General features: G+C 42.2%; 1 protein-coding gene and 1 long non-coding RNA gene across 5 annotated transcripts in view; one reads left to right on the top strand and one right to left on the bottom strand.

Annotated features, from left to right (window-relative positions):
* On the bottom strand, positions 1 to 23,654 carry LOC110349210 (uncharacterized). Its single transcript, XR_002395030.2, has 4 exons — positions 23,566 to 23,654; positions 1,684 to 1,936; positions 1,365 to 1,584; positions 1 to 124 (listed from the first exon to the last, which is right to left on the bottom strand). It is a non-coding gene; the product is annotated as an uncharacterized LOC110349210 (long non-coding RNA).
* Poc1b (POC1 centriolar protein B) overlaps positions 22,431 to 27,921 on the top strand; it is a 94,033-nt gene continuing 88,542 nt past the window's right edge. For 2 of the 4 annotated variants that reach the window (XR_015443510.1, XM_087192580.1), the window contains exons 1-2: positions 22,597 to 22,728; positions 23,013 to 23,097. Coding sequence is in view for 3 of the 4 variants with exons in the window: in XM_087192580.1 (XP_087048706.1) it covers positions 22,714 to 22,728; positions 23,013 to 23,097 (100 nt within the window). In the remaining variant the exon portion in view is untranslated. Of the gene's footprint in view, positions 22,729 to 23,012; positions 23,098 to 23,611; positions 27,576 to 27,921 lie in introns of those variants that run through there. The other 2 variants (XM_087192581.1, XM_013072306.3) reach the window with 2 other exon arrangements.

Here is a 27,921-nt window from a genome sequence, read left to right as displayed (position 1 = left end):
TGGGAAACAGCAGCGACTCACGGAAGGCAGGGACACTCAGGACCTGAAGCCTGTGTGAGCGAAGGCTTGGCTCACCCCACTGAGGAGGAACACCTAGCTTCACATCCAAGGAGCCAGCTAGCGCCTGGAATCATGGAATGATTGGGGGGAGAAGGATGTTAGGATCAGATCAGATCTGCTGCACCGCGGCCCTTATTTTATTCTAATTGTTCCTTTCTCTGGGTCTTGCACCCCAGTCATGACTAATGGTGCAGTTTAGGTTCCAGGACAGAATATGACTGGACTCTCTTACCCCTGGGTTATATGGTAGCTGTGCTCTCCCAGGGTCGGGGTCCTGAGCTCCTTCAGCCAACAGAGGGGCTTGAATGAAGGAAGCCAAGTGACAACAAGGTGGCCCAATGCTTATTCTTAGATCTCTTATCTGTCCTTTCCTCTGTCATGTGCTGTGGCCTGGGAGGCTATTAAACCCTGTCCCTATCAAATTGCTGTTATATTTGCTTTTTCTGGACCTTTACAAGAGGCCAGAGGGCAGGAGGCTAGCAAGGTAGGGATTTTGATGATTTCCTCCTTACTTTTCCATGCCTCACCACAGTTCGGGCAGAGGCTCCAGATGCCAGCATGGTGGCCTCTCTAGGCTGGGGACAGCATGTCCTCCCCTGTCCCTGCAGACCTCCAGCAGTAAAGACTAATCCCTCAGTATATCCTCAGCCCTTGTTGGTTCCATTAACCCTGCCTACACCTCTGTAAATAATCCCCATGTGAAATTCATTTCAGCTAAGCCCTTTTGAGGGTGCCATCTGTTTCCTGCTAAGACTTCAATGGACACATCAGGGAAAATAGCTGAGAGAGGAGACAGACAGAGGTCAGCTATTGTGAAGTGGGGGAAATTCTGAGCCAATAAAAGCTGGCACAGTACAATAGGCCTGAGTGAGATGCATTTTCACAGGCTGAAATTGGCCAAGAAAGAATGATTGCCACTGGTCGGAGCTCATAGTTATTTTGTTTTATGTTTTAAAAATTGTTGTAGGCCTGAAAAAGCCCATGAAGCTGGGCTGTACCAAATTTGAGGGTTTTCCCAGGACATCGGACTTGCAGTGCTATGACGAGGACAGTCCTGGGAAAACTGGCATAGGTGGTCCTAAACCTGTGGCTATATTCAGGACCTCCACGTCCCACCCAGCTAGTGCTGCAGAAGGGACATTCCCGGTAAAAGAACACTGGTCTAGAACCATGTCCCTGCTCAGCTATCATTCACCTCAGATGGCCTCCTCTCTCTACTCGATCTATTCACAGTCTGAGAATCTCGCCTAAACAGCCAGCATCAATTGGTCAGAGTTGAATCGCCAGACAAAAAAAACTGTCACCCTGAATTAGAGCTTCGAGCCCAAACTCAAAAGCTGGGCTGGACAGAGTGAAGCCTCCAGAAGTCCTTCTGGTCTTACAGCCTCAGGCCTTGCTGAAGGAGGAGGGTGGCTGGTTGGGCTCCCTTGCGTTTGGCCAAGAACTGATCTTGTTCCTCTGTCTCTCTCTCCCGAAGCAGCTCCAATGGTGGATGGTGTTTAGGTAGAACAGCAGCACACATCTCTGCAACATGAACAATCTTTCAGGTATTGTTCTAAGTGCTTTGCATTTTCTTATTATGTATATTTTAGGGCCAAGCAATCAAGGAGTTAAGTGACTTACGTGACGTTTCCTGGGCCTCACAGATAGTATAAAGCAGATCCAGGACTCCAGTGGGCTCAGCCACGCTCTTCCTGCACCGCGGTGCCTCCTGCCTTGTTCACCTGGGTGTCCTTGGACCCCGATCTGAGTCTGGCAGGTAGTGAGTGCTCAGTCTCTGAATATGCGCTGAAGATTGTTGAAGGAACACAAGTCCTACCAGCAAGCATCCCCTGGTCTCTTCTCCATGGGCCTTGCCCTGGTTTTCTTAGGTTGGCTAAACCAGCAGAATGGGAGCAAAAAGGAGCAGAGAGTGGCTCTGTGTAAGTGGGTTTAAATCCAGGCTCCTTCCGTCTCTTTAAAACATAATTATGATGGTACTTTAGACTAAAGGGCTGTGCTGGATGGGAGTCAAGAACTTAGCACATGCTAAACCCTAAGTATTAGCTTTATTATTAAAAATCAATCCAAGTGCCATGAATCTAAGTGCAGAGGGGTGAGCTCCCATTCCAGAGGCAATCCCTTTTCTTCTGGCCCTGTCCCCTAGCCAAGAGCTGTCTTGAGTGTTTCCCTCCGCAGCATCCCTTTTTCTCCTACTTGGGTCGTGGGTAGAAGGCGAGCGCGATCCTTGCATGCCCTCTAGAGGCCAGAACTGCTCCTAGCCGTCAAACCTCCCCTGGCGTCGCTCCAGCCTCAGGATCAGTTTCTGTTAGTTCCCCAAACGTCTGTCCCTCCTTCTCTGCGAGTATTTTCTGTTTGTTCCTCTGGGTCTAATTCCCACTTCTTTCTCACTCTGTTCTTGGATCTAGGATACTGATCTGTGGCGATTGTCCCGGTGGACTCCCTTTCCCTTTTTTAGTTAAACGATTGAAAGCCACCAGTATTGACAAAGGGGAGAGACGTTGGGATATTGTTTCCCAGACCCCTGCAAGCCAGGCTCCCGAGAGCAGGCAGCGTCCCTGCACCGGAGGTCCCAGATCCTCCTTGCTGACCCCCGGCAAAGTCCCGGGTAGCTCGGTGTTGGTTCCCGCGTTCTCCTCCGGATCGGGAAGGCAATGGTTTGTAAACAGCTGCTTGCTTCACCTCGCTTACCCTCTCCGAATTACCCTGCCTGAGAGTGTCGTACCATCTGATGCCTGCCGGGTTCGACTGATACCATATCCAGATTTCTCCATTCCGCCGTCTTCTGTCTCCCCTACTCCCGGGTACCCTGGGCCTTTATAGACCGACTACTTAGTCTCTAGCACATCAACCGTGCTGCTTCTCACACAGGATTCTCCCGGTCATATTTCCGTCTGCAGGGTCCTTTACTGTCCTGTGACCAGCCCACTCGCAAGGCACCCTCCATCCCGGCCGGACTCAGCCCCAACCCCTTTCCTCTGCAGCTCAAAGGCCGAGCCTTCTACCCAGTCCTTCTTGATCCCTGGGACATACTTTTCCTCCACTTCATTGACACCTTCGCGATTTTTTTTATTTCTTTGGTACATTTTAGATATAAATAATGCTAACATTCATCGTAGAGAATTTGTACCTGTGCGTGATATATCTGGCTTCGTTTTTTCCCCATGCCTCTCCCCTCCCTTCAACCCCTCTTCCCCTCCTTATTTACAGAAGCTGTTTCCATTTTTCCCTCCTATTTCTATCCTCTTCAGTAGCAGCTGTGTATGTGGGTTGGTCTCACCTTGTCTGTAGTGTCTATGGAGCCTCTCGAGTAGTTTAATTATATTCTGTTGACTGGGTTCATTAACACAGGCCTCGTTTAACCGGTGCCCCACATTTCCTGGTCATGGGGATTTCCGTACCTCTGGTCTACCACCAGGAAGCTAAGGATTTTTGTCCTTCGGCTGTGGGAATTGATACTGTTCTCTTCAAGAGTGAGCAGGGAGTATATGGCTGCACACACTGGCAGGACCTTGTTGTCAAGGACACTGCCAGTCTGAGGGAGAAAGGAGCAAGGACAGAAGGCAGTCAAGAGCCCCGGAACACACAGCTGTGGCCTTGATCAAGTCGTGCCCAAACCTGTAATGCAAGCTCATTTAAGGTGGTTTTTTTCAGTTACACCAACTAAAAACATATGTAACATTTTCAGTTAATGAGAAAGCAACATTCACAGGAAGCTATTTTAAAACACTTTAATTATTTTCTTCTTCTACCCATTCAAACTCACCTAAAGGGCTACTTCTACCCTGTCTCCGGATGGAATCTCAGTGGGATGAAAGTGGGAGGGCAGAGGCCCTGTGACTGCTTTTGCTGACAATAAAATGTCTTCCAGTCACTTCTGATTACAAAATAGTTTCAGCAGTTTTAAAAGCCCATTTCTGAGTAATAGTCAAACTTCAAATTTACTCTACATTAACCCCCTGCAACTCCAACCACAGGAAGCAGGGGGCTTGCTGCCCTGGGCTCAAAAGTCCTGGGTGAGTGTTTCAGCCCTGCCCATTAGAACTGGAGAAGTAACTGCCTATTCATTCATTCATTTTTATTTATTTCCATTAGTACATATTTGCCATACATAGTGATCACATTCATCATAGGGAATTTGTACCTCTACATAATACATCTCAATTCTTTTTTTTCCCATTCCCCTCCCCTCCCTTCAACCCTTCTTCCCCTCTCCATTCACAAAAGTTTTGTTTCCATTTTTTTTCTTCCATTCTCCTCTTTTAATTCTTTTTCCTTTCCTTCCCTTTCATCTCCTGGCTCCCTTGTCCCTCTTCCCATTTGAACATGTTCTTCCTACTTCCCAATATGTATACTCCATTTTGCTCATTTACCCGTTGGATTTCTCATACAAGAGGAACAATGTGATATTTAAAGTTGTGTGTCTGATTGATTGCACTTAAAATTATGGTCTCGAGGTGCATCCATTTACCTAAAAATGACTCATTTATCCTTCTTTATGGCAGAGTAGCACTCCTTTGTGTATAAATACTACATTTTCTTTATCCACTCATCTGTTGATGGGCATATAGGTTTTTCCAAGATTTAGCTATTATAAATTGTGCTGCTATAAATGTAGGTATGCATATATCACTCTAGTGCGATGCTTTTAACTCTTTTGGGAAGATACCTAGAAGGGGCACAGCTGGGTCAAATGGAACCTCTAGTTTTAGTTTTTTGAGGAAACTCCATACTGATTCCTGTGGTGATAATACCAATTTAGACTTCCACCAACAATCCAGAAGTGCTCCTTTTTTCCCACAGCATTGCTGTTGGCTGATTTACTGATGATAGCCATTCTTTCTGGAGGGATATGAAATCTCAGTGTTGTTTTAATTTGCATTTCTCGAACGACCAGTGATGTTGAACATTTTTTTCATATATTTATTTGCTTTTTTTACTTCATCTGAGAAGTGTCTATTCATTTCAGATGTCCAGTTTTGGATTGGTGACCACTTATTTATTGTCTTGAGGACTCCACAGAAGTTGAGACAACAAGGCAGGAAAGTCTTCTGTTACTCCCTAACCTGAGTATTACCTTACCCCCATAGAATTCTCCTGGCCCTATACTGAGTTATTCATCAAAGCACTAGTAGCACATCAATGTACTTAATGCATTGCATCAATCCCTCTACTGAGCTATCAATATTGAAAGTCAAGGGCTGAGACAAGTGAACACAACTGGGGATTCATGAATCTAATCCAACTACTTGGGGATGGGATCACTTACAATCTAGGTCAGGCTTCCGTACGGGGGGACTTCCAAGGAGCAATGATCCTGATCTTTCCTTCATTTTCTTTGCCCTCCCATAGGACTGAGCTATCTGGGTAGTCTGGAAGAGTCACACAGAGCTGTCTGAAGAGTTAGTCAGCAGCAGCAGGATTATGTAACTGGTGATAATGAATCGCCTAACATATCAGTAGGTTCCGTTTTCATATTCCCAGGCAATATTTCAAAAATTCCTAATCTGATAAAGAAAACGGGAGCCTAGGAGCTTAGATCAGCCCCCACTTCTCTCTCTCCCTCTCTCCCTCCCTCTCTCTCTCTCTCTCTCTCTCTCCCCCCTCTCTCTCCAAGGAATATCTACTTTGCTCTGTGGGCTGGAGGATAAACTGTCTTGCTGGGGTGAAAGGCTGGATTGGGGAAGGGTTAGTTCAGTACGGGGTCTACTAGCAACCCAATTTGGTTGTACACTGAAGCCAGAACTTTTATTGTTACAACACTGATATTTTGATCCTAATCTACCCGGAATCTGTGTGGCTCAAATGTTTCTTCATTCAGGTGAGAAGGCAGTGTCTTATTTTGAAGCTCACATAAACACCATCACAATCCACAGACATGACTTTCTTTCTCCCCCCCGCCATGGCACACATAGTTTAAAAATCTTTCCAAATCTGTTTACAGCTTTTAAAAATTAAGAAGATTCTTAACCAAAGTTCCATATTTCCAGCTTCTTATAATTTCAATAATTAGCTAAGACTGGGGCTATATTTTCATACTAATAGTTTCTGCGATTGAATAACCACTACTCTCTTTAGATAAAGAATGTACTTTCTAGTTTGAACTCAGCCAGAATTGCTGGATTTAGCAAATATTAATGCAAGACAGTGATTTTATTACTATTAGTAGTGGCAGTACAGTATGTCCAGTACAATTCATGCAGTTGAGCTACAGAACCCTATATTCTAGGGGTCCCCAATTCCTGGGCCATGGACCAGTACACTGGTCAATGGTCTGTTAAGAACCAAGCCACATAGCAGGAAGTAAGTGGCAGGCTAGGAAGCAAAGCTTCATGTGTATTTACAGCTGTTCCCCTCTACTCATATTACTGCCTGAGCTCCGCCTCCTGTGAGTTCAGTGGCAACATTAGATTCTTATGGGAGTATGAATGCTACTGTGAACTGCACCCAAGAGGGATGTAGGCTGCATGCTCCTTATGAGAACCTAATGGCTGATGCTCTGAGGTGGAGCTGAGGCAGTGAGGCTAGCATTGAGGGGCAGTTACAAATACAGATTAACACTACAGAGAGGCTGAAGGCACAGAGACCATAACTAATCAGTTGGTTTTAGACTCGGATCGAAACCCCATCAGTGAGTGGCAAGTAACAACTAAGCTGCATCTGGGAAAGGCTTTATTGTGGCAAGTGAGTTGATGTACGTCAACTGTACAGCTGCATCTGGTGGTGGGCTTTAAGTCAGAATCCAACCCTTATTTTAGTATAATTATTTCATTATATTTTACAATTTAATAATGATAGAAATAAAGTGTACAATAAATGTAACGTGCTCAAATCATCCCAAAACCATCCTTCTCTCCCTGGGGTCCATGGAACAAATGGTCTTCCATGAAACACATTCCTGGTACCAAAAATGTTGGAGACTATTGCTGTATCTTCAGCCCTTTCCTAGGCATTTTTATTATGCACTTGGGCATAACAGAAGAGTTCTCCACCCTTTTATTTATGTTTATCTATCTCTTACATGTCTGATGCCTAATATACTGCTGCCCGATTTGTGGAATGAATATATTGATAAATCCCAAGGGCTAAAATTATATTTCATAGAGAATGTCATTAGGTACACAAGATGAATGAAAAGCAGCAATCTCTTACTGAGCACAGTTCAAGAGGAGTGTCATTTATGGTTATTTGAGGGGCCACCCTGAACTGAAATTCTAGCTTAGGAGCTTAGATGAGTACACAGTATGCCACTTTTTTATGAGTTTATAATACCGTGGGGCACACGCCTGTAGTTCCAGCACTTGGGGAGCTGAGGCAGGAGGATCACTCGTGTTCAGGAGTCCAAGACCAGCCTGGATAATATTATTGTGAAACCCAATCTCAAAACAAAAAGATGCCATAAACTGACGTGTACCATGATTTGATAACAGCTTCTTAGGAAAAAAAATACATATAATCACATCTCATAACATTTCAAAAAACTAAAAAGGCTATTTTTTAAGTTGGTTTGAGAGATCCTTCAAAACTTTTTATTTTGATTCTATTTGTACCAAATACAATTGTGATGAACAATTGGGATTCCTATACCACAGTAAGAGTAATCAGTGGAAAGGAATAGTATCAATTCAAAAAAATATCCTGAAGTTGGGAGTGTAGCTCAGTGGCAGAGCATTTGTCTAGTATATATGAAGCTTTGGGTTCAACCCCCTGCACCTAAAAAAGAAAAGGCTTTCGTCATCTGGCTTAAATATGTTTCTTTTTCTAGTTTTATTCTTTTTATTACCTTTTAAAGAGCAATATTTAATAAGTATGTCTTATAATGGAAAAACTTGGTTACATATGGTAAATTTAAGGAATTGCCAATTAATTCTTTAGGAACATTAGGAGATTAGCCCATAGTGAATCAACATTTATCGAGCATTTAACAGATGCCAGGCCTTGTGCTAAGAACATTCGTTTAGGGCAGAGTTTCTCATCCTCAGCTGCGTTGGCTTTTGGGTGCTGTAGTGTTTGGCAGCATCTTTGATCGATCCACCAGGTGCCAGGAGCACACATACTTCTGGTTGAGATAACCAAACACTGCCAAATGTCCCCTTGGTGTGGGAGTACAGAATTGTCACTGCTTAAGAACCACTGATTTAAATTATCAAATTAAATCGCATAGTTCACAACAACCCAGCCCGTAAAGTCTCTGCAATCGCCAGGGTACTAGTGTCATGCCATGGGCTACGCAGACCCAGAAAACACACCTCGGTACACAGTTTTCCACTTTGCCTCCACAGTAATAGGCAGTGCAGCCTGTATCCACATGTCTTACTAACTCAATCATCAAACAGCTTCTTCTATTCTTTCCTGTGGCTCCTCTCTCTATTGGGCTCTGAATTCTTTGGCCTGGGGAAGCCACAATACCATAGTGGAGGCCTTTGATCTTCATCTCTTCTCCTTCCTCTGGTAAGACAGTGACTACGAAATATTAGGATGGTCAGAAGACAGAGGGATAAAGATCCAACTCTTGTTGAACACTATCTTGCAGTGTATTTCCTCTGTGGGACTGAATTTATTTTATGGAGATGAGTGGAGGTTTCCAGGCTACTATTCAAGGCTTTTCTCTTCCCAGTTACTTATTCCTCTTGACTCCAAAATGCATTAATATATTAACAAACATAGTTGAGTCCTCTATGAAGGACTTGGTTTTAATGTTTTAATTCTGATCTTCAGTTTGACTCTGTTCTTGGGAAAGAGTGAATCTCCAAGTCAACAATTGCTATAGCTGTAGGGATGAGGACACGAGACTTTGCAGCAGAATGCCAGAATCACCTGTGAGACCTTTATTTACAAAGAAACCAAAAACAAACAAACAAACATTCAAGCCTCCAATCTCCATCCCCCCAAATGAAACAAAGATTATGACTTATGAAAGGTTTGAGTGTTATTAATCTTCAGGAAGTTTGGGTATAAAATGATTGAGAAACTGACACACCCATTTCTTAATTTTCCTATGAGAAGGGTATTGATATTGTCAAATTAATAAAAGGCGTATTTTACATTTAACGTAAATTTATCCAAACCTGAGTTAGTCTACATAACTTTTCACTCATTTCTCTTTGGAGACCTATATTTCTCTACCAGACACGAGACTCTTCAGTCAATAAAACCTCACAAAGCCTCCAGGGGCACCATCTGCTCCAGGCACCAAAATTATCCTGATAGTGGCTTCCCTGACACACAATTTCCTGGAGAGCAGAAGAGAAAGACGCGAACTAACCCCCAGCTGACTTCTGATAGAGGTGTAATGGAGCAAGAAACATACTTTCTTGTTCTAAGCCACTAAAATCATGGGCTTGATTGTTCCTGAAGCATACTTAGACCTTCATGAGTGATACAAAGAGCAGAAAAATCATTTAAATATGTGAAACAGGCTATGTACAACAATAACAGATTAAATCAAATTGAAAATTTGGCTCATCAGTAGGTGTTTACATTTTTTTTAAATGTTTGAACACTTAAGTGGCCAAAAAATTATGTCTGTGGGCTAGCCTCAGAGAATGGGCTACCAATAAGTGACCACAGTTACAGAATAAAAGTTTCTGGAGGCCTTTTTAAAAAATAAGGATATGAATACAAAAGAAAATCATCCTGCTGTAAGATCATTAACTACAGCAATTTTTATAATTGGGAAGAAACCTAGAATGACCAAGTTTAAAATATATTGCTAAATTACATTGGGAAGAATTTAATTTGGAATTTTTTTCATACCTAGAAGAAATAATCTTTAAATGAATCTAGTTTCCTTTTACTAAAATCACAGCTCTACTGTAATACGTTACTGAAACTCAATTAAACAAACAAACAAACCAAAAACTCTTTGTAGTCCTTTCAAACAGTAAGATCTCTTTCTCTTTCATTGTTTCTTTAAGTTACAAATCTGTTTTGGGAACCTACTATATGCCACTCATTGTTCTAGCATCTAGTGGGTGTCTTAGTCCACTTTCATTACTGTAACCATTACCATACACTGAGTGATTCATAAAGAATAAAGGTTTACTAGGCTTATCATTCTGCTTCTCCACATCCTCTCCAATACTTGTTATTATCTGTTTTTATTAAAGCTATGCTAGTGGGTATAAAGTAGTATTTCATCATGGTTTTGATTTACATTTCCCTATGACTAATAATGTTGGACATCTTTTCATATGCTTATTGGCCATTCACAAATATTCTTGGTGAACTATCTATCCAAATTATTGGCCCATTTTTTATTTGGGAGAGAAATGTATTTGAAGAAAAATAAGAGTGAGCGTGATGTGCTAGAGAATAAGAAGAGCACTCATTTTAGAAAAGGAAGAGAGAACAAAATGATCGGAAAGACAAGTCAGGCAAAGATTTTGGAGAAGAACATTCAAGACAGAGGGAACAGCAAGGGCTATGAAGAAAACTGAACACAGTGATGGAACAGGGAGTGGCGGAAAGGAGGTGCCACAGAGGAAATAGGACGGTCTAGGAGTGGTGACATGGCAGCCAAGACCGGGCAGCTTTCATCAATTCTGTCTTCACTTTCATTTCTTTCATGTAGTCACTTGGGACATCCTAGTGATCCTTCACATCAATGGACCTTGCAGTAAATAATCTTATGACTCAGATGGGAAGGGGAGGAGACATGATCACCTAGTCAGAAAGGAAGAAAATATTCTAAGTGGAAACTTACCATAGCTGTCAAAGTATATGGAATTGGCCAGGTAAAGTGAATTGTTATCATAATTTTATTTTTGCTGAGACAGCAAAAGTTACAGCTTTTTGTAAAATATTAAAAATTAAACCACAATTTGGACCTTAGAAAAGGAGATATCTGTTTCTCAGGACAGGTAGGATAACCATTTGTCAACAGGTACTACTGGTTTAGTGCCAACGATGGCATCACAGTTTTTCTGGCCCTCCCTTTAGTTATTTCACGTCTGCAAAATATTTATCTCTCTCATTATATTCCTACTACTACTCTAGCAACTCCAGAATCCTTCATTCCTACAGGAGCCTCTATGATACTGAAGTTTATCCCATGAGTAACACTGTTATTCATATACCTTCTTTTCTTTCACACCTCTCCCTACTTTTTAATGATAGCAAAATACATATAACATCACATTTCCCATTTAACCATCTGTGAGTATAGACACATTAAATGCACCAGCACTGTTTTCCAACTACACCACTATCCACCCACAGAACTTTCTCATCTTCACAAACTGAACCTCCATATGCATTAAACAATAACTGCTTCCCTCCCTCGCCCTGGGCTCAGGAAACACCATTGTGCATTCTGTTTCTCTCCTCCCTGCTTTTTATTTAGTCTGCTGCTTGTCACAGAATAGGATGGTTCAGCTGGAGAATACCCATCACTTCTAGGAACAAATCACTGGAACCATTCCAGACCTACTGAAACAGAAACTCTGGGATGCAACCCAGAAATCTGCATTCTAACAAGCCCTTCAAGAGATTCTAATTCCCACTAACTCAGTAGTTTTTAGTACATTCATCAAATTGTAGAATTATCACCCCAATCCTAACCCTAATTCTAGAACATTTTTTCACCCCCAAAATGAGCCCCTTTCTCATTAGTAATCACTCCTTCCTTCCTTCTCTATTCCCAGGTAAACATTAATGTCATCATTTTTTTGTTTTTTCAAAAAAATCACAACTAGGCTTGGGGATGTAGCTCATGCCTAGCATGCTTAAGATGCAGCACTTAAAAAGATCATAATTGAAGGCCTCCTTCTCCTATACAATCCTTCATATGAACACCTCCAAAGCCCAGTCAAGTATCTTAGGTATATTTGGCACTATAGAAATACAACAATATGGTCACTATATAGATATTTGGATTTCTATTACTATGGACTTACTGCTTTATATAACGTAGCTTTGACAGTGACTGGTTTCACTGATTGTTTCATGTGATTAGTCTCATCTCAAGACTCAATTAGAGTTTAAACTATTTGAGGACAACAATCATGTTTTCTATTTCTTCTGTGGATCTTTTCACTGAATATAGAATTGGCAGTCACACTGTAAGTCCTCAATAAATAAAGAGCACATTCAGTACCTCTACTATTAGTCAGGGATTGTGTGCTACAAGACGATACCAAACTGAAGACCACATTGTTTTTGTCTTTATCAACCTCTCATTATAATGAGGGCAGGTAGACACATAAACATAATATAGATGTAATGCAGTGTCCTACAATAGAGCCAAGCAGAACTCTAAGCAATGTACTATGGGAGCCCAAGGAAAGAACTTGGTTATGATATTGTAAGGGTGAATGGGTCCAGAGAAAGATATTTTTACATGAATATACCTTTCTGGGTCCTGAAGTAGGTTTCTCTGTGTGGAAGTTGGGGCAAGAGAGTAGAACAGGTATTCACAAGCATAAGGAGGGTTCTAGCAAAAGCTCCAAAATGTGTGCAATGGTATAGAATTTAATGTCTAAAAGAGTCATGTGTACAGAGACGGGGCTGTGGAAGGTGACTGGATAGTAAGAGTGCTGTCCTCATCAGGTAGCTAACCTACCGATGGCTCCACAGCAGGATGTGCTGATAGGAAGTGGGCCTGACTCTCCCCTTTCTCTCTGCTTCCGGCCTGCCATGATATGAGCAGCTTTCCTCTGCTAGACCCTCCCACTATGCCCCTCCTGCCTTGAGGTCAGCCAGCTAACTATCAACTGAAACCTTTAAAAACTGTGAGCCAGAAGAAACCTCTCCTCCTTCCGGTGATAGCCATCAGGTATCTTGTCCCAGAAATGAGAAGGTAACTGAGACAGTGTGGAAGAGCATAACTGACTGAAGTGTCTTAAGTACCAGCACAGAAAAGGTGTGTGGTGAGGCAGGAAACAGGGTTTAGTTTGAGGGATTTCTAAGTGTAAAGTCCATTTTAAAGATCTGTAGCGTGATATGCCCAGTGTTTTAGATAATGATGTATCTCGTAATCATCTATAAAGCTTGTTTAAAAACACACAGATTTCTAGTATTCACGCTAGACTTTCTAAATAAAACCCATGGGTTAAGGCCCAAGAAAATGTGCTTTTAGCAAGCTACCCTAACAATTTTTATGTATTTGCTGACAGTGAGCAGGATACCCAGGCAGGGAGAGTCTTAAAGTCAGAAAGCAATTAAGGGTTATAAAAATACTCCAGGAGACAGAAGAAAACCCAAAGAGTGGCAGACACCATATGAAAAAAAGATTTTAAAATGTACCACGAGGATGTAGTTCGTAGGATTTGGAGAGTGGATGTTGAATTCAATCACTCTTAGACTTCAAAAATTTTAATGTTTTAGGGATTTGAATCAATTTTGCCCTTTTCCTTTCTGTGTATTCTCCTACACTTCGGAGCAGCCTCTGTACATAAGAAGAGTTAAATTAAGCTGCAGAATGTTTAATCCGCATGCCATACAGGAACATGAACAGCAGGTGGCGTTTCTGCGCGGTCTGAACTTCCAAATTTGAAGATAAATTCTAACGCTCTGAACTAAGAATTATAGAGGGGCTCAGGTGAATAAATTCAATTTCCAACTTGAGGGAGACCTGGAAAGGACTAACTGAAAGCCCATTTGTTCTACCTCATACGTGGCTTCCAATAATACCCTGTAAGTTTTCAAATATTGTTCCTGGCTGTGGCTACATCCCTATCGTTTGCAATCTGAAGAAGCCAGAATAACCTCTGCAGTAAGTGGAACTGCATGAAGTGAAGTAGGTGTGATGTTAGAAAGTATTTCCTCAACTGTGGCCATGTTTCTAAACGTCCACCTCCGAGCTGCTGCTGTCTGCACAGGTGAAAAAATGCAAAAAAGAACAAAATCGATGTGGAAAAGAACCATAGAAGGTGTAATTCTGAATAATAAATGAGGGCTGTGGAATGAAAATAAAGGAGATAGTTTTAGTTTTGTAAAATTTATTATGAAAGCCTTGGTGATTGAGCGATTTAAAGAGTAGACTCTGGGGCAGACTGCTGGGGATCTGAGAATTTCAGCTCTGCCACTTGTAGCCATGTTCCCTGGACAAGTTTTAACTTAATGTCTGCACATCAGTTTTCTCATCTGTAACTGGAAATGGTAATAGCAGCACCTGTCTAATAGGATTATTATGATATTAGACGTCAACATGTATAAGTTACCTAGGATGTAGTGAACACATCTTAGGTACGTGACAAACTTTTAAAGATCAACTGTATGTGGTGATACAATCAGTAATTCCCCGCCCCCATCTATTGAACTAAAATTTCTTTCTTTCTTTCCTGTTTATGGTGATACACCAGTGAGATCTTACGACTGGTTGTTACATAGCATTATTGTGAGAAGAGATACAGCATTATTGTGGTAAGAGATATAGCAAGGACTCAATAAATAGCTGTTGCATATCTGCAGTACACATGTAATGTTTTACAGTACATACATGTTCATTTATGACCTGCTCTGTCTCTTGTCTTCCTGATTTGACTATCTTTAAAAGATGTATTCTTTGATAACTGGGGAAAAAGTAAAACTTTTCAAAGCTTAGGAAAAAATCTAAACTTAATTTTTCTTTTCTTTTGAGGTACTTTTTACATCTTTTTCTTCCATTTTCTCTTAATTTGTTGTATCCAATATTAGACATCTCATGGCATGAGAGATCTGAGGTCTTAATGATTACTCCTCATTTTCAACATTACTATGTTTTTTATTGTTGCAGAACATACATGAAATAAAATTTACAATTTTAATCATTTTAACTGTACAATTACCTAGCATTAAGCACATTCAAAAATGTATTTGTAAAACTCCCTCATCTCAAATAGAAATTCTGTACTATTAAACAGTAATTCCCCATTCTCCTTTACCTGCATCCCTGGTAATCTATTCTATTTTGTCTCTATGAATCCACCCATTCTAGGAACCTTAAATAAATGGAATCATCACTTAACAGATTTTCAAGTTCCACCTGATATATAGAATTTCATTCTTTTTATGACTAAATAAAATTCTCTTTTATGTATATAACATTTCATTTGCCCAATATTCTGTTGGATATTTATTTGCCTTGTTTCCCCTTCTTCACTGCTGTACATAACACTGCGATGAACATTGGTATACAAGTATCCATTTGAGTTTCTGCTTTCAACACTTGTGGCTATAACTGGCAGTGGAACTGCTGTATCATAAGTAAATATATATATATATATATATATATATATATATTTTTATTTTTTTTTTTTTTTTTCCCCCTTGGCACCGGGCATCAAACTCGGGACCTTTCCCTTATGAGGCAGGCAGTGGAACCACTGAGCTAAATCTCTGGCCCCAGTAATTCTATTTTTAAATTTTTGAGGAACTATCAAACAGTTTGCCAGGATGCTATGGCATTTTACATTCCCACTAAAATTCAGCATTGTTTTTCAAGCAAGCCAGACCTTTAGAGAAAAAAAAAAGTAATACCCAGATCAGGAATAAGTAGCAAAGCTTAGAGTCCTAATACTTTATTTTTTGTACTGGGGATGGAGTGCAAGGCTTTGTGAAAGATAAGTGGGTGCCCTATCACTGAGCTACATTCCCTAGTCCTGGTATCAATACTCTTAATAGATCATCTCGAATTGTAGATTAAAGCAATACTTTTTAACACACATAGCCGAAACTCCATAGCAATCATTTAAGGACCTTCTTACATCTGCAAGACCTAAATCCCACCTGAAGTGTGTTGAAGCAGCTCTGAGAATAACGCCCCTAAATCAGCACCGCGTGTACTGACATGACACTCACACTCATCAACCTAGATTGCTGAGTTCTTGAGGGCAGAGAAAATACTTCAGTTATCTTTATATCCCTCAAGGCCAGACATGCAGTAGATATTTAACAAACATACTTTAATTAAATACTGCATTGCAATCTAAAGCCACTTTCTACCTGTTTAGTTGCTCTGTACAGTAGTCATTAAAACTAAACGCAGTTGCTGTACAGTTAGTCAGCGAACCTGTAATTACCGCATGTAATACCTTTTATTTGCCTAGAACATGTATCTTACTGGTTGTGGTCTACCACGCAATTTTGTTACCAGGAATCTTTATGTAATTTTTTTAAACCTTGGCTCAATGCATGAAGGAAACATTTGTCCTTCATGCTTTAAGGTAGGGTTTAAAAAAGAAAAAAAGGATGGGGGGGTGGGATGTGGACTTGGAAAACCTATCTCAGTATAGCCGCTAAGATGATTATCTAAGACAGCGCCTGCCTCACAAGTGCAAGGTCCCGAGTTTGATCCCCTGCCGCCCAAGCACCAAGGAAGTAAGCTGCGCAGGCGCCAGCACCGCACCCTCCAAACCCCAAAGAAATGAGAAGACACAGACCATACTCCCAGATCACTTAAAGCAACCCCAAAGGGAAACGAGATGGAACAATCTGATACTCAACCACCAGGACTCTCTGAAGTGGCAACAAGAGGATCTGGAAAAAATGAAATCAGAAATAATTTCTCAGATAACAGGAGAGATGGTGCCCATAGTGCAAGACATGATTAATAAATCTAGAGAGGACACAGATTAAAAAAAAAAATAGAGGACCTGAGGAACATGATGGAATCCCAGCATAGGAAACAAATGGAATCCATAAAACAGATGTAAACACATTTCCAGGAGATTAAAAACTCCATTAAAAGTTTATGCAGCAGAATGAGCCAATGTGAGGACAGAATTTCAGACATAGAACATAAGATTGCAATTAGTGACCAGGAAAAGAAAAATTTCTTTAAAATTGTAAGGGACCACAAGAAATCAATCCAGCAGCTGCTAGACGATGCAAAGAAGAATAACATAAGACTGACTGGAGTCAATGAAGAAACAGGAGAGTGCAGATGACATAAAAAAACTGTTCACAGAAGTGATGACAGAAAACTTCCCAAGCAGAGGAAAAGAACTTGACATATAGATAAGGGAGGCATATAAGACTCCAAATAGCCTTGATCAAAAAAAATCTACACATAGGCATATAATTGTTAAGATTCCAGAAACGCAATAGAAGAACAAAATTCTATAATCAGTTAGAGAAAAGAAACAAATCACATACAAAGGAAAGCCCACCAGAATCACAGCAGACTTCTCAACACAAACCCTCAAGGCAAGAAGAGCTTGGAGTGATGTATTTCAAGCCCTAAAGGAAAACAGCCTCCAACCCAGACTGATGTACCCTGCAAAACTATCTTTCAAAATTGATGGAGAAATGAGATAGTTTCATGAAAAAGAGCATCTTAGGAACTTCATGAATACCAAACCAGCACTTCAAAAAATTTTAGACAATATCCTAGGAAAAGACAATGAGGATCACAACCACAGGAAGCCCAGCAGAATGAATCCATCAGGCAAAACAAGAAATTAAATGTAAAGGGGGAGAATCCAACAAAAAGAAAAGTCATGACAAGGATTAGTCAATATATATCAGTTACAACCATCAATATGAATGGTCTCAATTAACAATCAAAAGAAATAGAATGGCAGAATGGGTCATGAAGCAAGATCCGACAGTATGCTGCATACAAGAAACATACTTAATTCAAAAAGAAACTCATAGACTGAAAGTTAAAGGGTGGAAAACAATAATCCATGTGACAGGAACACACAAAAAAGCAGGAGTATCTATCCTCTCTGCAGATCAAGTGGATTTCAAATCAACACTGATTAAGAGAGACAAAGAAGGACACTACATCCTTGTAAAGGAAACAATCCAAGAGGAAGAGATGACAATCATAAATATATATGCACCAAAAACTAGTGCGCACAACTATATAAAAAAAATTAATGGACATGAAAAACCATACAAGCACTAACACACTAGTAGTGGGGGACCTCAATACCCCACTGTCACATATACATGGATCAACTAGACAAAAAATAGGCAACAAAATACTAGAACTCAATCAAACTCTTGAACAAATGAACTTAACAGATGTTGAAAGAGTGTTTCACCCCACAAAATCAGAATACACATTCTTTTCAGCTGCACACAGGTCATTCTCCAAAACAGACCACATACTCGCGCATAGAACATGCTTAAGTAAGTAAAAAGGAATTGAAGTTATCCCCTGTATATTGTCAGATGACAGTGTAATGAAATTGGAAATCAATAGTAAAAGAAACCACAAGAACTTTATAAACACATGGAAACTGAATAACACACTTATGAATAACCAATGAGTCACAGGGAAAATTAAAGAAAATATCAGACAGTTCCTACAATTAAATGACAATGGCAATACAACATATTGGAATCTATGGGACACAATGAAAGCTGTCTTACGAGGGAAATTCATAGCTGTGAATACTTACATTAGGAAAACAGAGCAAACCCAATCAAACAACCTGATGCTGAACCTCAAGCTTCTAGATAAAGAAGAGCAGGACAACCCCAAAGCTCATACAAGGGGGGAAATTATAAAGCTCAGAGAAGAAATCAATTCAATGGAGTCTAAGAGAATGATACAAAAAATCAATGAAGCCAAGAGTTGGTTCTTCAAAAGAATAAAGAAAATTGAAAAACCCTTAGCCAACCTTATCAGAAAAAGGAAAGAAAAGGCCCAAATCCATGCAATTAGGAATGAAAAGGATGAAATTACAATGAACCGAGCAGAAATCCAGAGGATCATCAATACCTACTTTGCGAACCTATACACCAATAAGATGGACAACACAGAAGAAATGGACAGATTCATAGACACGTATGAATTACCAAAGTGGAACAAAGAAGACCTAAAAATTCTAAACAACCCACTATCAATCAATGAAATTGAAAATGTAAATAAAAACTTACCAACTAAGAAAAGCCAGGGTCCTGATGGCTTCACTGCTGAATTCTACAAGACATTTGAGAGGAACTACTGCCACTACTGTTTAAACTCTCAATGGAATTGAAAGGGAAGCAATACTCCTGAATTCATTCCTGGAAGCAAGCATCACCTTGATCCCCAAAGCAGAGAAAGACCCAACTGAAAAAAAGAACTATAGGCCAATCTCACTAATTAACATAGATGCAAAAATCCTTAATAAGATACAGGCAAAGAGAATGCAGAAGATCATCAAGATCATACACCCTGACCAAGTGGGATTCATCCCAGGGATGCAGGGATGGTTCAACATATGCAAATCAATAAATGTAATACACTATATCAATAGAGCCAAGGACAAAAACCATACGATTATCTCAATAGATGCAGAAAAAGCATTCAACAAAATCTAACACCCATTTATGATAAAAACCCTATAAAAAACTGGAATAGATGGTCTCTACCTCAATCTGATAAAAGCCATCTATGAAAAACCAACAGCCAATATCATACTAAATGGTGAAAAACTGAAATCCTTCACACTAAAATCAGGAACAAGACAAGGATGTCCACTATCACCACTCTTGTTCAATATAGTTCTGGAAACATTAGCCACAGCAATTAGACGAGAAAAATAAAAGGAATAAAGATAGGAAATGAAGAAGTCAAATTGTCATTATTTGCAGATGACATGATACTCTATATAGAAGACCCCAAGAACTCCACCAAAAGTCTTCTAGACTTAATAACCAAATTCAGTAAAATAGCTGGATACAAGGTCAACACACAAAAATCAATAGGTTTCCTCTACATGAACAATAGACTCACTGAGACAGAAATAGGGCAAACAATCTCTTTCACAATAGCATTCAAAAAACTGAAATACCTAAGAATCAACGTAACAAAAGAAATCAAGCACCTCTTCTCTGAAAACTATAGCGTGCTGAAAAGAGAGATTGAAGATGATATCAGCAAATGGAAAGACATCTCTTGCTCCTGGGTAGGAAGAATCAACATAGTGAAAATGGCCACACTTCCAAAACTGCTATATAGATTCAATGCAATCCCAATTGAAATTCCAGCCGAGGATTTAGCTCAGTGTTTCCGGCGCCTGCCTTACAAGCACAAGGTCTCGAGTTCGATCCCCGGTACCAAAAAAAAAAAAAAAAAAAAAAGAATTGGGCCGGGGATTTAGCCTAGTGGTTTTGCCACCTGCTGCACAAGCATAAGGACCCGAGTTCGATCTCCAGTACCAAAAAAATAAAAAACAAAAAGAAATTCCAGCAGCATACTTCACAGACCTTGAGAAAACAATCCAAAAACTCATTTGGAACAAGAAGAGACCTAGAATAGCAAAAACAATTCTAGACACCAGAGACGTGGCAGGGGGTATCAAAACCCCCAACTTGAAACTATACTACAAAGCTACTGTGATAAAAACAGCATGGTACTGGCAAAGAAACAGACCTGAAGACCAGTGAAACAGATTAGAAGAGGTAGAAACAACTCCAGACACACTCAGCCACCTCATCTTTGACAAAGGAGCCAAACACCCTTCCTGGAGGAAAGATAGCCTCTTTAATAAATGGTGCTGGAAAAATTGGGTTTCAACTTGCCAAAGATTAAAACTAGACCTATATCTCTCACCATGCACTAAACTAAAATCGAAATGGATTAAAGATCTAAATATTAAAATAGAAACACTGAACGAGCTAGAACAGAGGTTAGGTAGAACTCTTGAAGACATCGGTGTAGGAAAAGATTTTATGAACAAAACCTCAATTGCCCGTGAACTACCACAAACAATCAACAAGTGGGATGTCTTCTTATTAAAAAGCTTCTGCACAGCAAGAGAAACCACCAACAGTGTGAAGAGACAACTCACAATGTGGGAAAAAATCTTCACCTGCTGTTCCTCAGACAAAGGTCTACTATCTAGAATCTATTAAGAACTTAAAAAGATCAGACCTCCCAAATTTAAAGACTCAATCCAAAAATGGGTATCAGAAATGAATAGACATTTCTCAGACAAAGAAGCAGAAATAGCAAATAAACATATGAAGAAATGTTCAACATCACTGGTCATTCAAGAGATGCAAATGAAAACCACACTGAGATTCCACCTCACCCCAGAAAGAATGGCTGCTATCATGAAATCAACCAATAACAAATGCTGGTGGGGCTGAGGGGAAAGAGGAACACTGCTCCACTGCTGGTGGGAGTGTAGACTGGTGCAAGCACTGTGGAAATCAGTATGGAGATACCTCAAAGAACTAGGACTGGAAGTCCCATTTGACCCAGCTATTCCCCTACTGGGTATCTTCCCCAAAGAATTAAAAGAATTATACCACAGTGATATATGTGCACCCCTGTTCATAGCAGCACAATTTGTGATAGCTAAACCTTGGAAGCAGCCCAATTGGCCATCAAATGGAGACTGGATAAAGAAAATGTGTTTTTTTTTTTAATAAAATGGAGTACTACTCAGCCATAAAAAATGAGAAATTGGAGACATTTATAGCTAAATGATGCACATTGAGGCGATACTCTTAAGTGAAATAGTGTGTAATTCCAAATAGTTTCTCTAGTGTGAGAAAGGGAAAGTGTAAATAAGGACTAAAAGGTATAATAGATAATGTTAAATAGCAAGAAAAGGGGCAAAGGGGAAGTGGAAGTGGGAGCGGTAGGGAAAAGGCAAGAAGTGGAATTAATATGAGAAAAAGAAAAAATGGAAACAGAGTCTTTGTAAATAGGGAGGGATGGAGGGGTCCAAGGGAGGACAGGGGAATGGGGAAAAAATAAAAAACCAAGAGAGATTATGTAAGAGTACAAATTTCCAATGATGAATGTCATTATATTGTATACCTAAAATGTACCAATAAAAGTAAGTTTTTAAAAAGATTATCTGAGAATGAAGTTTATCATTTTTGAACATTGATAACATTTTGTAACACCACCAACTTCATAATGTTGGTGAAGCACAAATGATACTATGTGTAGGAAAGCCTACAGGAGAAATGGTTACAGTTACTATGTAGCCTACCTAGAGCTTTACAACCATATGTTTCTAAGTCCTGGTGTTTACTACCCTAAAGCAGACGTCAATGAGAAGAGGTGAGTAGAAACACACAGCAGATACGCTGAAATCCATGCACATTTGAATGAAATGTTCATTCCTCAGGTGTATCCAGCATCTGTATCTGCATCACACAACAGAAAGTGTGTAGACCTTTTAAAAAATTCACATCTGTCCTCCAGGGATTAGTTTCTTTCATTATATTAACCACTAACCAACTTTTCTTTTCAGATCAAAGCTCCCTTCTCAGTCTTAAGCCCTAGCAGGGATGGCGGACCTTTTAGAGTCCTGGATGGTAGAAACAGTCCGCTGCGGTATGCGTGCCACAGGTTCGCCACCTCTGTTAGGGGGCCCAGCTGGAAACAAGTGTGCGCGGTCTCTTTAACGTATAATCGAACTCTGATTGCATCGATCACAGGCTCATAACGCCCTCCCTTCCACCGTTCCCCTGCCTGACCTGGTTATTATCTCTTTCCTGGCCAGACGCTGACGGGGACGTTAGCGTTAGTGAGCACTGGCTTCGGAGTGTGGCCGCACCGGACTCGGCGCTGCCCGGCCGCCCGCAGAGGCCGGCTGCCTCCCGCGCGGGCGCGTCTCGGGGCTCGTCTGGCCACGCCTGGAGCGCGGGCTTCGCCTGGCCCGCCGTTGTTGTAGTGACCGGCAGGTGCTGCCGCTCTGCGCAGACGGTTCCGGGTGCCGCACGGTACCCCTCCCAGCCCCGTGCCCTTCCCCGACGCCCCCCCGCTCCTGCATGGCCTCCGCCCCGGTAAGGCCGGGCTGGGGAGCCCTGCCTCGCGGTTCCCGCCGCCGAGGGCCGGGTCGGCACGTGCGGGCGCCCCGGGGAGACCTGGCCCCGGCCTCGCCCTGGGCGCCCGGGAGCGCCGAGCCCGCCGGCCGCCCGCTGTCCCGCCCAGTCCAGGGTTGCAGACGGAGCGCGGCCGAGTCCTGGGGCCTTCCGGGGGGGGGGTTGCGGAGCCCCGGGAGCTCCCGCGGGGGACGGGCTGGGCGGGCGGGCCCGGCCTGCTGGCGACGCCCGCCGCTCTCCCCTAGGAGGACCCCTGCCTGGAGCGCTACTTCAGGGCCCACGGGGCTGCCGTCACCTCCGCGCACTTCAGCCCCGACGGCAAGCGGCTCGGTAAGTTGTGTTCCTCTCGCTCCGTGACCCGCAGCCTCCGCCCCGCGCCGCGGACCCGGGACGCCCGAGGCCGGGAGCCGCCGCCTCCCCTCCCGAGACGCTTCCCCGAGCGGCCGCCAGGGGGCGCGGCGGGCTGCGGGCGTGTGGCCCGGGAGGGAGGACGGGCGGGCGGGGTGTTGGCCGCGGAGTTTGGGAAAAGTTCCGAGCGCGGCCGGAGGAAGCGGCAGAGCAGAGGCGGCGGGCCGGGGCGCTCTCAGGTGACGCCGGGGGACCCGGGCGCCCCACGGAAGGAGGGGGCTGCGCGAAGCTCACCCTGCCCGCAGCCGGGGGCCCGCAGCGCTTCCCGCGCGCCGGCTGGGGGCCGCGTCCGCCCGTCCGCCCGCCCGCGCCATGAGGATCCGGGTGCCCGGGAGGTGGACCTGGGCAGGCAGGAGCTGCGTGCTGCTCGCGCTTTTAACCGTGGCTTACCTCCTGCTGGAGATCTCGGTGTCCGCCTTCCACGCCGCCCCCGGAGGCGGCCTTGCTCCGGAGCAGGGCTCCAGGCGCCTCGCCCACCTTAAGAAAGGGGAAGAAGATTTGTCCCGACCTCTTTACGGGAAGCCCCCCGCAGACTCCCACGCCCTTGGCGAGTGGGGGAGAGCGAGCAAACTCGAGCTCGGCGAGGGTGAACTGAAGCAGCAGGAGGAACTCATTGAGAGATATGCCATCAACATTTACCTCAGTGACAGGATTTCCCTGCACCGCCACATAGAAGATAAGAGAATGTCTGAGTGTAAATCCAAGACGTACGACTACAGGAGACTCCCCACCACCTCGGTCGTCATCGCTTTCTATAACGAAGCTTGGTCCACTTTGCTCCGCACCATTCACAGCGTACTGGAAACTTCTCCCGCTGTCCTTCTGAAGGAGATCATCTTGGTGGATGACTTGAGCGACAGAGTGTATTTGAAGGCGCAACTGGAAACTTACATCAGCAGCCTAGAGAGAGTCCGCTTGATCCGAACCAATAAGCGAGAGGGCCTGGTTCGGGCCCGTCTGATCGGAGCCACTTTCGCCACGGGCGATGTCCTCACCTTCCTGGATTGTCACTGTGAGTGTAACTCTGGCTGGCTGGAGCCGCTCCTGGAAAGGATAGGGAGGGATGAAACAGCAGTCGTTTGTCCGGTTATAGACACGATTGATTGGAATACTTTTGAGTTCTACATGCAAACGGGGGAACCCATGATCGGTGGGTTTGACTGGCGGTTAACATTCCAGTGGCATTCTGTCCCCAAGCAGGAAAGGGACAGGCGGACGTCAAGAATTGACCCCATCAGGTCTCCCACCATGGCTGGAGGGCTGTTTGCTGTCAGCAAGAAATACTTTGAGTACCTGGGGACGTATGACACTGGGATGGAAGTGTGGGGAGGTGAAAACCTGGAGCTGTCCTTCAGGGTGTGGCAGTGCGGTGGAAAGCTGGAGATCCACCCGTGCTCCCACGTGGGCCACGTGTTCCCCAAGCGGGCGCCGTACGCCCGCCCCAACTTCCTGCAGAACACTGCACGGGCAGCAGAAGTGTGGATGGATGACTACAAAGAGCATTTCTACAACCGAAACCCTCCAGCACGGAAGGAAGCTTATGGCGATATCTCTGAAAGAAAATTACTACGAAAACAGCTGAGATGCAAAAGCTTTGACTGGTATTTGAAAAACGTGTTTTCGAATTTACACGTACCAGAGGATAGGCCAGGTTGGCACGGGGCTATTCGCAGTTTGGGGATCTCTTCCGAATGCTTAGATTATAATTCTCCTGACAACAACCCCACCGGGGCTAACCTCTCACTGTTTGGATGCCATGGTCAAGGAGGTAACCAGTTCTTTGAATATACTTCAAACAAAGAAATACGGTTTAATTCGGTGACTGAGTTGTGTGCAGAGGTTCCTGAGCAAAAAACTTATGTAGGAATGCAGACTTGTCCCAGAGATGGGTCCCCTGCTCCAGTAAACATCATCTGGCATTTTAAAGAAGATGGAACCATTTTTCATCCACACTCAGGACTTTGTCTTAGTGCTTACCGGACAGCTGAGGGTCGGCCTGATGTACAGATGAGAACTTGTGAGGCCCTAGATAAAAATCAAATCTGGAGGTTTGAGAAGTAGAAGGACCCAAGGGCACTTTCACTGGAGCTAACAATAGCTTCAGGAAAGTCAGAGCCTGACTGGAGGCTGGGGTTTGTCAGAAGTTCCCCAACAGTGAGAGCACTAGAAAGCTGAGGCTCGTTTTGGAATGTTTCTGAAGCTGGGTGGGCAGAATGCTGCTGTTTAATGTCTCAAAGTGCCTTACTTATGGGTTGTTTCATTTGAGAGCTTTGTCAGTGTGTCTCCTACTTCTTCAGAAAGTTTACTGTGAATTGAGACACACAAAACACTTAAGTGCCAGTCTTCATATTAAAGAATGTAAAATCTAAATTAATGTACGTTTTGAACTATTGCTATTTTGATTACACAGAATTTGCATTTCTTTTAGCTAACACCTAAAATCTTAGGTGTTTTTAAAACTAATTTTCCCTTAATCAACTACAAATCAAAGAAAGTTGATCTTAAGGAGGGAAGGCTTGGTTTAGATAAATCTGTGAAAGGATACATGGTGTCATTGGAAGAGGGTATTTCTTTGAATGTGAGTTTGAAAATCTTAACATACAGACATCTCAAAAAGCTATACTCCTGACTGAATGAAATGGGGAGATATTTACATTCCACACTTTGTAATCTCCAGTTGTTGGACTTAACTGATCTATACATTGATACCTTGAACAGCTCTGATTTTTTAAGCTGTTCTGTGAACTTGCTTATGAGCGTAGGGCATTTTCTGATTGCACTTCCTTAAGTTATGAATGTACTAGAAAGAAATTCATTCAGAATACTGTGCCTCCCTTGTTAATGCTTAATCATGTAAAGTAAACACAATTGAGCCTCTCTGAAGTTAAACCCAGCTGTGTTTACTAAAATGTGTGAAGGGCCGGGGATTTAGCTCAGTGGTTCTGGCGCCTGCCTCCTAAGCGCAAGGTCCCGAGTTCGATTCCCGGTACAAAAAAAAAAAAAACAACAAAACTAAAATGTGTGAAACTGAAAGTGAGCCCAGTTGTACAAAGGCTGTGGCACTCTTCTGTGAGCTCATACTGATTTGGACATGTCGGGATTTATGTTAAGATTACAAGGGCAAAAAGACTGCTTTGGCAGTGTTGAGTACTGCCTTCTAGCTCGTTTTCAGCACCTAGCAGCCTGACACTTAGGCGCTTTCAGTAGATTTGTGAATGATGGATGCAGGACAGGCTCACCCAAGGAGTGTGACTTTGATGAAGTCATTTGATGTGCTTGGGCCTCAGTTTCCTTGTCAATGGGTGTTGGATCGGATCTTGAAGATCCTTTCTAGCTCTGAAAAGTTGCATATTCTCCCTTTATTGAACTCAGTCACTGTAAATTCTACACTTTTTAATCCCTTCACTTTTAACACAGGTAATGTTGAACAGTTGAGCAATGTTCAGTACATTTGTAAACCTGGAAAAAAGAAATAATTTTAAAAATTAAGTGAGGGCTGGGAGCATAGCTCAGTGGTAGAGCACTTCCCTTGCATGCATGAGGACCTGGGTTTTGATCCCCAGCACTGGGGAAAAAAATGTTTTCAAGTGAGCTGAGCTCACTTGAATATAGTAATCGTCTTTGGAAAATATTTTAGGCTAGTGCCTTAATTGTTGTCGACAATTCAGAGAGGTTAGTCTGTTCATTCCTCGTATTAGTGTTCATTAACAAAGGAAGGGGATGTTCATGGTTTTATATCTAGGCAAGTTCCAATTTAATTCCAAAGCTACACTGTAGTGCCACATACAAAATGTATTTTGATTCTTTAATTCTAATTTATTGGTACCAAAGCTCTCTTTTACTGTAGACAATTAAGAGTTGACCTTTTAAGCTAATTTACATGCTTGATAGTAGTTTTATAAAATATTTGGTGGGCAATTAGTTTCCACCTTAAATGTTCACTGTGTCATTTAGTGATGAATTCCGTGAATAGATTGATTATCTATATAAACATTTTTAGCAGTCATTTTTGTAAATGACAAGGATCTCGATAACTCGAAATGACTTTTTTGTAAAAAAAATTTGTTTATTCATCCAGGGGTAGGCTCTTCTGTATGTGTTATATGTTAGCAAATCAAAATTTGCTAGATCCAAGGCGAGATTTAAGTTGTGCACTCTTAGTTGCTGTAGGGTCTCAATTTTAGTAATAAAATACTTAGTTTTGACTTGTCTTTTTCAGTTGTTTTAATAATATTTTTGAATGAGTGCAGAGAATACTAAAGTTCAAATTGATCTCTCTTAAACTGATTTTTTTTTTCTGTGTGATGAGCAGTTTCCATTTTCCCCCCTTTTGATTAATGGTATTTGTAATGCTGATTAAGACATACAAAATAAAATGTGTGCCTACTTTTGCAAATGGATTCTGCTGACTTTAATCTGTGAGATTACAGTTCCTGTGTACACATTCATAATCCTAACAGAGGTAAGTTAAGCTTTTAATTCTTTTGCTTATTTGAAAATGCAGACAGAATATAAGAAAATCAAGGTTCCCGAATTACTTTGCATACCTCGGTGTCACTAACCAGTAGATACTATAAAGTGATGTTAGCACTGTTATTGCATTAATTACTGAGGAACACGCAGAATGAGCAAGGCTCTTTGGGACCCATTGGAGCTACTATAAAAGGAAGCAAGCTAGCAGCTGGGCACGCAAACACTAATTTCAGAACTTTGGGCCTGAAAGAAAAATGTCCTATAATCCACAGT

The sequence above is a fragment of the Heterocephalus glaber genome, unplaced genomic scaffold (genome assembly GCF_053883595.1).
Source record: "Heterocephalus glaber isolate CG9 unplaced genomic scaffold, H.glaber_assembly_v1.0 deba00001572, whole genome shotgun sequence".
NCBI lineage: Eukaryota > Metazoa > Chordata > Mammalia > Rodentia > Bathyergidae > Heterocephalus > Heterocephalus glaber.
Note: the sequence above shows the minus strand (reverse complement) of the source record. Positions and strands in the feature narration are given on the sequence as shown.